Genomic DNA, 12,532 nt, shown 5'->3' with positions numbered 1-12,532 from the left:
GAGAAATTGGCTTCACTGTTCCAATACTTTTTGAGTGTAGATGCTGAAATTTTAGCCCACATTTTTATCACTAGTCTTTGGATTACTGTAACTCCCTTTTAACTAGCTTGCCAAAAAAGTTTCTTAACATTAAAACTCTTCAGCCAGAGTCTTAACCAGAAAAAAAGAAAACTGCTCATGTAACTCCACTTTTAAAAACTCTGCTATGGCTCCCTGCTTCTTTTGGAATTGGTTTTAAAGGTCTTTAATTATATCCAAAGCTTTACATGGACCTGCTCCTCCATAAATCACCAATCTTCATACTTTCTATGTGCCTGCCAGAGCCCTTAAAACTGCCTTATTAAAGTACGGTCCTGTTCTCATCCCCCAAAACTTTGGAACTCACTGCCTCTGGAAATCAAAGCAGTGAGCAGTCTGGGTGTTTTAAAAGTGAACTGAAGAGCTATATTTTGAATCGGGCTTTACATTTGGAGTGATTTTACAACCGGGTAGCATTTTTTTAACCTGACTACAAGTTATCATTGTAATTTGAACACAAATCTACCTATTGCAAATGTATTTTTCACTTCCAACCCAACTTGAATGTAAAGATGAGAAAACTTTTGCTGACGGTGAGACATTCCCAAACTCCCAATGAAACTAATCCATCCCCCCACCCAATGAGCCAGCACCATGTTGATGAAACACCACTTCCATGATTGTGACATTCTCACTTTCAGCATTACGCACTCTCATTTTGCAAAACATTGCATGCCTAAACATTTCCCCTGTGTGGCTTCCATCATGACGCTCCTTCACTGTCTCAGTAAGCCAATGAGCCAACTAATGCAGACTGGGAGTCAGCAGTAGGGGGGATCCACTTTCAGGTAGAATCAGTGGAGCAGCCAACGGATTTCTCTCTCACATTTATTTTCATTTTGACAGCTGTCCCACTTCTGCTGTCTCTGCTTCTCTCAACTTCACTTCATCATTCCACACGGCCATAAAAAGGTTCATTTCCTTTTTCCCCATTTCCCTAAAGGTGAGTTTAACAGTCAGTCTCCCTACTCTGCTTTATACTCCCAAGTTCTTGTCTTTTTTATCCTGAAAGTAAATACAGACATGTGCCTTACAGTGTTTGTACACTGTGATGACCCAACAAAGTTTAGCTGATGCCAAAGCTGCAACCACTGAAGGATCCCATCATAAAACATGATGATGGTGCACAGACATGGTGATTGTGAATGTCATTAAAGCAGGCTAATGACCGCTGTCTGTTTCAGAGGAAGATCGATACAGTAATGAGGAGGCAGAGGCCCCAGTGGTGCTGAAATCCACAGAATAAAATAGAACCAGGTCCTCTGGGTTGAGGCAGCCAGCTGACTGACACATTCAGTGAGATTCTCACTCACTACGTCTCGCTGATTTTGGTGACGTGGCCTTAATGTCAGAAGAAGCTGCTTTTCTTTGCATGTTCTCAGCTTTTCTCTCGCTAGATGCTAATTCTGACTTCTTTTCTTTAAACTCTTTCTAGAAACCTCAAAGGTTAGCACTAACATCTGAGATAACGTTAAAACAGTGAACAGCACGTGCTCTTGATATTTCACCGTGATTGGAGATGTCATGATACCAGATTTTAAAACCTCAATACAGTCCTTATATAGTCAAATGATATGAATTCATGTCATGCTACCAGGGCACTGAATACAGGGATGGTTTCTCATCCATCCATCCATCCATCCATCCTCTTACACTTACCCAGGGCTGGGTTGTAAGGCTGAGCCCAGCCACCCACTGGGGAAATCTCATTGCGACCACTTGTACCCGCAATCACGTTCTTTTGGTCATTACCCAAACTTCATAACCATAAATGAGGGATGGAACAAAGATCAACTGGTAAATTGAAAGCTTTGCCATCTGGCTCAGCTCCCTTTTTACCACAATGATCTGGTACTTTATCTACAATACTGCTGATGCTGCCCCAATCCACCTGTCAATCTAATGGTCCATTCTACCCTCACTCACAAACAAGCCCCCAACACACTTAAACCCTTTCACTTGGGTCAAAGACTCACTCCCCACCCAGAGTAAGCAATCCACCATCTTCTGGTCCCCATTAAAGCTGTTTCAAAAATGACTGCAAATTGCCCCAGTGCCTGCTGGACAACACTGACTGAAGAAGCCAATTGAAGCACAACATGCAGAAAGCAGAGATGAAATTCTGAGGTTGCCAAAACAGAAACCCCCCTGCCCTCGGTAGAGCCTTAAGATCCTATCCATGAAAGTTACAAACAGAATTAGAGATAAGAGGCAACCCTGCCAGAGGCCAACATGTACTTGGAACATGTGGGATCTTGTGCCAAGGATGCAGACTTTGGTCATACAGGGACAGATTGGCTCATAGCAATGGTTCATTCAAAGGTGATCAGTGGGGTTAAGGTCAGGGCTCTATGCAGGCCAGTCAAGTTCTTACACACTGAACTCATCAAACCATGTCTTTACAGTCCTTGCTTTGTGCACTGGGGAACAGTCATGTTGGAACAGAAAAAGTTATTCTCTAAACTGTTGCCATGAAGTTGGAAGCATAGCATTGTCCAAAATGTCTTGATATGCTGAAGCATTAAGACTGTCCTTCACTGGAGATAAGATGCCTTAACCCTGATAAACAGCCAGATACCATTATCCCTCCTCCACCAAACTTCACAGCTGGCACAATGCAGTCAGGCAGGAAATGTTCTCCTAGCATCCATCAAACTCAGACTAACCCATCTGACTGCCAGACAGAGAAGCGTGATTCATCACTCTACAGAACAAGTTCCCACTGCTCTATAGCCCAGTGTCAGTGTGCTTTACACCACTTTATCTGGCAATTGACATTGGTTCAGAACTCTTCAGCTATGGAATCAGTGAAGTGTTGGTGGCTTTTACGCCACCATGTGTCCTAGCAGTCGTTTACCCTGTTCTGTGATTTTATGTGGTCTTTTGCTTTGTGGCTGAGTTTGTGTTGTTCCTAAATGCTTCCACTGTCCAATAATATTACTCAAAGTTGACTGTGGAATATCCAGCAGGAATGAAATTTCACAAACAGTCTTCTTGCAAATGTGGCATCCATCACAATACCACACTTGAAGTCACTGAGCTCTGCAGACGACCTTTTTGTATCACAAATAAAAAGAGATCGCATGGCTAGGTGCTTGATTTTATACATCTGTGGTAACTGGTCTGATTGAAACATCCATATTCAATTATTAACAGGTGTGGCCAAATACTTTTGTCTACATATTGTAAGTCTGCAATATTTTGTTATAGAAATGTATGCCAACATATTTGCACAATTTAGACAATGCACAGGAACTTGCCTGCAATTATTGATGGGTTATTTCATCTTCTTTTCACCTGTCTTATGAAACAGGTGGACATTTTTCAAAGATTTGGTAGGTTTTGATAATGCCAATTATTAGGTTTTGGAAATTTTATCTTCTTATACATGGCATTCAAAAGTATCAAAAAAGTTATAAAAACCTGATAACCTTAATCTCTGTTATCACAAAGGAACAGGGACTCGAATGTCCTAATGCAACTTTCCCATATAATAGCAGACACACGGCGTGCTAATAGTGATTAATGGGAGGGATTAGTGCAGCGTTTAAGGTATATTGGAGATGTAACATGCACATTACTGAAGCTCATGCCTGCTGGTTTTAAATGGAATTTCATTAAAGCAAAAGAGAGAATGATGAGTTTTACAACTCCCGCTGGCAGCATTTTTACAGGCCGACATTTTGCACTAATGACTTGAATATGAAATAGTGACCCCATAGCACTGAGCACAGTTTGAGTAAATTGAGCTCACTGGTAAAATAACCTTCACCGCAGTGACTTGTAAATCGGTTGGAGGAGCTTCCTACAGCAGGGGTTCAGGACCTGAAGGAGAAATTTAGCATCTCGCCCTCGGACCAAAGCTCATTTGAACTTATTGGTAGTTTCATATTTTGATTACTAGACAACAACAACGGGCCTGTGACCCAGTTACCAGTCGGACCTTACAGGTATCTCACAGGTTGATCCAAGGAAGAAAATGCTCACCAAAAGTTTCCTAACAGCAGCAACACAACTACAGTGAGCATGCACACATGTATCATATACATATAGGGCTGGAAATATGCTATAACTAACGCCAGTGTGTAATGGGGCACAAGAAGGTTGTTGTGGTTGTGTTAAAATCACAGTGTAAATGCCGGCACAGCCCACTGTTGACAGTGCGTCTGTGAAACCCATCTGTTTCTGGCCGTCACAGACTAACTGCAGGGAACAAATGGACTGAGACCTGATATGGTGTCAAACGGAGTTCTTGGATGAGGAAGGGTGCACAGAATTGTTGTGTGCATGTGTGGTGTTGGATCCTGTGCTAAAGCTTATGGTGTTTATGTGCATCCTGGTGAGAGCGTGTACTAAGAGCCAGGTTTGAGTCACAGTTGCTGGACAGAACGGTAAGACTTGACAGCCAACAGGTTTTTACATAGGAATAAAAAAATCTGTTAATGTGGTGACTAATCAAAAGAACAGCTGTGATCAGACCGCATGTCCGTATGCCGGATCAGGATTTCACACGATTGTGTTCAAGCAAAAAAAAGAAGCAGCAAGATCAGCAGGTGATGAGTTTAAGATGCTTTTGACTCGGATTACTGTGCAGACATTTTCAGTTTATTTTCATCCATTCTACTGTCTGTATTTCATATTTTATGTCTGTGTCATGGTGTTTTCAGAAAGTTCCAATGTGTATTCCCTCAGGATCAAGTCTGCTTAAACATGACTTGCCTACAACTTGCCCTGAGGCCAGCTTACAGCTTAATGATGATAATGCTCCTGCTAAGTCACCTGGCGTGTTCCTCACTTAATTTTAGTTATGACGTCAAGTGGCTTGAATAAAGATAAACAGTTTTAACATGTCTCTCCATATAGAAACAGTGATCACCTCAGAGTTTTGATTTAAAGGTTAAGAATAAAGGAACTGAGAAGGTTGATGAGTCCAAATCATTGGTAATCACTTTAGATCCACAAGGCTGAAACATGTAAAAAAAATAAATAAAAAAATTAGTAATAATAATAATAATAATAATAATAATAATAATAATAATAATTTTATTAAGTTAACTGGGCACATGCCAACTCCTCAGACAGCCTGAGTGCGCATTATTGTCTTTCTCTTATTTCAGGCCCTTAGAATAATGGGAGACCTGTGACCAGACCAGGGTGTACCCCGCCTCTCGCCCAATGACAGCTGGGATAGGCTCCAGCCCCCCATGATCCCCAATGGGAAAAGCGGTATAGAAAATGGATGGATGGCAAATAATGGGAAAACTGTATGATGGCATCACTGCCACATACTAAAAAGATATAACCTAACGTAGTAAGGAGTGTAATGGCAAATAAGCCCATCTGAGGGCACCTGAGGGTTGGAAGGAGGATTGATGTAACCCAGGTCGTACTCTGGATGTCCTTGCAAACACATTACCAGGGGTATGGGAAAATAATCTGTTGGAAAAGTAACAAAGTCCATACCTTTAGGGCAGAGTAAAGGTCTTTACACACTGGGTCTGTTATTTTCAGCTGCTTTTTTTTTCTGAAAAACATCACGCACTTGGACCTTGCACACTGAGTCAAATGCGTTTTTATTTGCCTTTACTATGAAAATTCATAGAATGTTGCAAATTGTTTCTTACTGCAAGCATGTGGCTCTAGCACTCCTTTAAAATCCATCCTGACAGAGAGCTTCATATGGCAACCGCTTATGCGTCATAGCACTGAGGCAACAGAAGTGCCTTGTGTCATTGTGGACATGTGGCGGTTTCAAACGATAGGTCTCAAGGGCAAAAAGTGAAGTTTTTAGTGGAGCAGAGCAAATGGAAGTGGGAACTACAGTTGCCATTGGCCATCGGTCATCATCCTTTGCTCTCCACTGGCTGACTTGATCTAACAGTGCAAAAGTGGCGGATGCGATGAGTGGCGATGAAGTATCAATCTATGAGTAGACCTAACTGACTGAAGTTTTTGAGACTGCAGCGGCTCCAGCGTCTTTCAACTCAGACATCTAGAAGCATTTTGGTGTCCCCATGTAAAGAAATACAAATGGAGAAAAGGTGACGGACAAACAAAAAACATGCAGACACTGCCAGTCTGCAGTGGCACTCTTGATGGAGACTATGACTAGCATATGGATCCACTTGGCAAATCATCACCCCGTAAATATTCGCAAAGATGTGAGGAGCAGAGTCTGGACAGGTCAGATTCTTAAGGAAGTGTTCACAATCACACTTCCCTACAACAACACATGGGCTCAACAGATTTTAACTATGTCAAGTTTTATTATTCCTATCAAACAAAATAAAATTAGTGCATTTAATTTGATTTTAGCATCTAGAACATCAATTTTCTGAGACCTAATTGACTAAACAGCAAGCCTCATATGGGCTCTATGAACTGAAGGCTGATGTAGAATGAGCAATGAGTCAAAGAAACGCTGGAAAACAAACAAAGATTTTAAAATGACTGAACCATTAACAGCATTATCATCAAACAACATGACTTGTGTGATCATCCTGCTTTGACCACCCATGTGACACCCAATAAAAATCATCAAAAATGACAGCATGTATAGTTAAACAGTGCAGAAGACTTTGGCTATCAGTTTTTGGCTTATGTACAACAGAATGTCACTTATATTAAAGGTTCCTGTCATTGGCAGGCAGGATTGTAGGGGGTTGAAGGGGTATTTAGTCTGGGATGATGAATTGATCTGAGTAAAGTTATGGATGCTGGATAACCCAGAGGTTGTCACTTAATGATAAATGGACGCCATACTGAGCTACAGGGACAGCATGACAAGGACTTGGGGAAGGAGACTTAACACATGATGGATGATAATCTTATGTACTTTGTAGCGTTATGCAAGTGTGATGAGGCATGTGGATGTATGTGTGTAAGAATAAGTAGGAGCTTGATGTCTGTGGTTAGGTGCAAGACACTTTGGCAAAGATCATAAGAAGTTTTCAGATAACAACAGCCATTATTTTATAGCACTTTGAGATCACCCTTAAGTATTGTTTATGTGGAGATTATGGTGTGTCTCCTTAAATATACAGTATGTACTACTCGGCTACAAAGTACTGTGTCATAAAAATAGCGTTCTTTTAAAAAAGTTTTGAAAAACTTGTTTTCTCCACAGAGCGATATGGAAACAAAACAAGCAAAACTTACTTTTCTGTGTGGCAAATACAACATTGCTCTATAACATCTCAGAGTACCAATTCAGCCTAAGCTTGACTGTGAGTTACACCACAGGTTCACACTGGCTCACTTCAGCAATGTGAACCCAAAAAAGAAACCGATTGTCTTGTGATTTACTTGCAATCAAACAGAAATCAATTTTTTCAAATAACAAGTTGAAAAGGCAGTTTTGTACAAAGTGAGAATTGAAGAATTGAAGTCAGGTTTAAACTCAAGAGGAGAAAAACAACTTTAAAAATGATCATCTATAATGCTTTTCAGGTAGAATCTAGACACTAATTGGCTTTTAAGGAGATGTGTGGTTTAAGTTTAAATTGTTGAAATATATCTGATCATTAGCTTTGCTTGTATGCAAATATCTGATTAAGGAGACAAATAAATGCTAATTAAAATACTGCCAGTAGGAGTCATGATGTCATTAACGTTCTGCCCTCTTTTTCTGTATAACAGACTGGTTTTCCTGTAAACCAAAGTCAGCTGATGGTCATTACATCTCAGACAAATGCACAACAAACAGAAACGACAACACACTGAAAATTCATGTTGATAGAGTCTACTACTCTCTGTTTCTGTTAGGCCTGTCAAGATTAATAGAGTTAGTCACAATTAAAAAAGGTTCACGATTACTGCACTTGTTTTCTTTATTGCGATTAATTGCTTGCTTTATTCTCCCTTTCAATACAATTTGGTTAGACCACTTTATAGTCTCCCTGCAGCCACAGTGATGTAAAATAAATCCACCACTGCTCCCCAATGCCTCATTTTACTTTAAAAAAGTAAAGACAGCTCAGTGGACAAGTCAGAGTCATCTGCACCTTTTGAATGTTCCCTTATTTCATTTTCAATCCATAACAGGTTTCTTTGTCTGTGGGTAAGTTCGTGTTAGAAAATAGGTTTGTATCTAAACAGGAAGTGCATTACCATTAGTTTAAGATAGTAAAAAAAATAAAAATAAATGTGACACCAAAACAGTTTAAAATGTAAAATAGTAGAGTTTTTAAGTGCAAAAAAACAGATGTGATTAATCATAATTAACTACAGAAATTCTGAGATTAAGCATGATTAAATGTAATCTTTTAACAGCCCTAGTATCTGTGTATCAATAAATAGAAATTAACAGACAACTGACAGACAACTGACAGATGAAGCAAATACTGAGATGTCCTGACTTTTTTCTGTTGAGGTGGTCGAGTTCCCTCAACTGTCAATCTTACATTTCCAATTAGAAAAACACATACACAATGTAAAAAACACTGTTAATTTAGTGCTGTATTGCCAGCTAAGGTCACATGACAACTCAAAGGCAGCTTCAGGGAGGTAAATACAAAATAGAACAAACTCAGTAACAGTGGGGGGACTCCTTGAAGATTCAGCACTGCTGTACTTTTATTTTGCTCAGGACACTACCACAATGGTATCATACTAGACACTTCTCTTTGAACATAGTTAAAGAGTATTCAACACCAGTCAATCGAATTGGTGAGGGCAGTTACAGCATAGATCCATGGATATATCTGTCATACCCCTTCAGTCTACTGTCTTTGTATTTTGTTAAAAATAGATAAATAAATAAATACTGTTTGTCTTCCTGGATCAAGTCACTTTTTTTTTTTAAGTGGAGACTTTATTCAGTAAAAAACTGCACTCATGAAGATTATTTATTAGCCACTGTTTTGGTTTCGTAGATGTATTTCACATAGGGAGAAAAGACAAAAGTTGCCCTCCTGCTGCTCGTTTCAGCCATCTTGCAAAGCATTATAGGATCACCAACAATGCAAAAAACCTGACATGTTAAGAAAAATTGACATCAAGTAAATATGAGGGCAGCCTTTTCTTGAAAATAGGGGAAACTTGCTACATGGATACAAATCAATGACTAAGTCTGGTCATGATTTCTGACAAATAAACATAGCACAAAAAGTGAGGAAACTTGTAGATTATTTCTTTGTTGTAACAATGTTTCTTAGAAATTAATTTTATACTGCTGGAAAGCCTGTTTCCCTGCTACATTTGTAAGGAACATGCCTATGTGGGATGAGCAGCAGAGCTAAATATGTGCGTTGCACCCATGAAAAGTTTGCCAAATCTTCTTTGCCAATGCCAAATAGCTTATTTTGCTGTTGCTGTTGACTCTTGTATGAGCTTCTGGTACCCCCAGGTGCTGCCAATCAGGTGCCTGATTGGCGCTTTATTGTCAGCACCTTTGAGCATGGGCCCTGCTACAGCGGTCTGTAGGTGTCCACTCTAAGATTTAGAATGCCATGTTTGACTGATCTGGATAGGGCCTGTGCGATAGGTAAACTTTAAGCTGGTGTTCTGCAAACTTATTTGGAGTGAGCCCCAGTACCATCTCCAAATTGAAGGCCAAGTTCCAGGGAATGTCAGAGACAGACCGCGAAGTGGGCGTCCCAAGAAGACTGTTTCCTAACCCTGCCAGCACTTAGATACCGTAGGCTGTCTTCTACAGATTTACAGTCAAGGTTTGCAGGATGATATGGCAGATAGCTCTCTGCCAAGACAATCTGTAACAGACGCAGCTAATCTCCGGTCTCATAGGGCTGCCAGGAGGTCTGCCATGTCTGCCCTTCCCCATCAGGCTGTTCGCGTTGGTGTCAGCAACACCTCAACTCGAACCTGAGCATTTGGCAAATTTTTTATGGGCACAACCCACAAACTCAGCCCTGCTGCTCATCCCCCAAATACATGCTCCTTACAAATGTGGCACCGTTTAAAGGGGGAATAAACATGCTGTCCAGAAGTGTAAGATGTATTGCTAAGAAGCATTGTTACAACAAAGTAATAATCTACTAAACACTAATTTCCTTACTTTTTGCATTAGGTTTATATACACTTGATGAATGATTAATACTCACAGGTTATCATGAATAATGATGTATGATTTAGCTGAAGTAGTTTTTGAGCCCCCCTTATAAATCAAGGCCTCTATTCAGAAATCTGTTGCCTCAAATATAAATGTGTTTGTGCAACTTTTGAACAACTTCAGAGAAATCACCTGCAGCACACGAAAATAACAGCAGTGTGTCACTCACACCTCCCTATCACCAAACTGCTACCATGGCCTTTCTCCTCAGTATACAGAAAAAAACAGCTCGAAACTGATAAATGATCACATGTGTCACTCAATTCCATGGGGGCTGATTATTCAAATGAAAGAAAACAAATATCCCCAGTTTCACTCACCCTTCCCTGTTTTCATCTTCATCTGCGTTGGAGAGGAGCTGCGAGCCAGCCAGCGAGAGGTCCAGAGCAGCGAGGGGCAAATCTCTGTAGCCAAAACTCACCAGCTGGACCGGAGGAGCCAAGCACTGGTTCTCATCCTCCACCGGCTGTGAGATGATCTCCAAATCTGACAGACCTGCCTGCTCCACTTCCCTAGTTACATGCCAACAGCAGCAACACACAGAGGAAAAACACGAGCAGGAGGAGAGGAGAGAAAGGCATATGTTAAAAATCAACTCTTCAACATGAATCTGAAATTGATGGAGTAGATTAAATGTCTGTCTTTCCGAAATGAAAATCAAATTAACATCATTGCCATGTTTTTCTTTTAATCATTCAGGTAACCTTTGAAATAGCTCAAACATCAGAATCCCAGTACAAATCATCATAAAAGCAGATTCAGTGTTGATAACGGAGCAAGAGGAGAAATGTATTTGCTGAAGGAGTGTACATATGGGCACAAAAGCAGTGCAGATAAAAAGGACTTTAATTATTCAGCCCAGCAACTTCACTAAGAACACATTCTTATTTACAGAGATGGCCTCAGGGAGAGAGCGCAGGGTCAGAGAGGGTTACACACAAACACCCACTCAGCACCAGAGCGCTGCTGAGCACTCACACCATCCTCCACTGTGCAGGACCAGAGGAGCTGCAGGTACACACTGCCTTGCTCAAAGATACGGGGGCAGAGTGCTTGCTGCTGCTACTGTTTGATTTAAGCCACATTTGAGCAGCAGTAGCCAAATAACAAATGAGCTCAAAAAAAAAAAAAAAAAAAACACAAAGACAAGTTTATTCATACAGCACCTTCCAGATACAAGGCAATACAAAATGCTTTACAAGGCATAAAAAACAAAGATACAGTGCTTCACAAATTTATTAGACCACCTGTTATATTTGTCTCAAGGACCATCCAGCATCATGAAGTGCTTTAATGCGGACTCTTTCATTTTCAGTGAGCTCTCCACATTTTACCATTTTGAAGAGGAATGAGGGATTTCAAACTGAATTCACCCAAATTTGAGCTGGCTCACTGGGCTTCTCTGAGAAGTCAGAAATTAATCAAGCATAACATTCAACCACTAAAACTATTTTTCTGTGCAGGAATGCAAGTAAATAACTATAATTTGACATATTAATCAAGAAATATTAATGTGCTTTACTATTTTTTCATTTTTTTTTTTGTAAATCAGTAAATTTGAAAATTCAAGGATAATAATTACATTTTAGCATTAAAAATATCATTTGGGTTGTAGAGCTTCTTCATATTGGTGTATTAACCATTGCAGAAACATAAAAAAATGATTTGGGCAATTACCATGCTGTTAATTTAAGGCAGCTGTAGCATAAACCTTATTTTGGTTAGGGTTAGGGTGGTCTAATAAATCTGTTATCAGTGCATACAGTTAACACAAATAAGCCACATATGTCCAAGCAAATGTGCATAAACATATATGTTAACTCTATTGGTTATTGCTTTATGTAACAGTCAGATTCTATACAAGGGTCTGACTCATGAAATAATTTTCTTTCTGTTATTTTTTCTCGAAAAATGTTTTAGTATAACAAACATTTTTTTTCAACAACGAAATATATGAAAAATTTATTTTTAAATTGATGTTTTACACATGCACAAATCCAGGAATTTTTGCATAGACCATATGTTTTTACACCATAACTTTTTTAGGACTATTTTTTTCAAAGGCAGGATAATTTCCTGCATGGACTCAAGGTGAATCTACATGTGAACACAGCAGGTAGGTTGCGAGAAAATTTCAGGCAAACAAGAGTCAGAGTGTGCAAAATATGGACGTAATCTCTGTGATGTCACTCATTGGTTTCTGATGCGTAGTTCTGTGATATAACATGTCATTGTTCAGCTTTTTGTCTTAATGTTGAAATAAAAAACCTTGAATTTATAGCAACTATATTTTAGTTTATTTCAATCTCCTGTAACTACAGCATCTACCAAGAAAGAAAGCTGGCCCTGGTACAAATGGAGTTGACGGCCCCTGCTGTAGAGTTC

General features: G+C 39.8%; 1 protein-coding gene across 1 annotated transcript in view; it reads right to left on the bottom strand.

Moving 5' to 3' along the window:
• Positions 1–12,532, bottom strand: part of LOC121513188 (transmembrane protein 266-like) — a 77,673-nt gene that overhangs the window by 46,034 nt on the left and 19,107 nt on the right. The window contains exon 3 of the mRNA XM_041792769.1: positions 10,468–10,659. Within this exon, the coding sequence (XP_041648703.1) occupies positions 10,468–10,659 (192 nt within the window). The remainder of the gene's footprint in view (positions 1–10,467; positions 10,660–12,532) is intronic.

Source organism: Cheilinus undulatus, linkage group 1 (assembly GCF_018320785.1).
Source record: "Cheilinus undulatus linkage group 1, ASM1832078v1, whole genome shotgun sequence".
NCBI classification, from domain to species: Eukaryota; Metazoa; Chordata; class Actinopteri; order Labriformes; family Labridae; genus Cheilinus; species Cheilinus undulatus.
The sequence above is the reverse complement of the archived record's forward strand: the minus strand, read 5'-3'. Positions and strand labels throughout refer to the sequence as shown.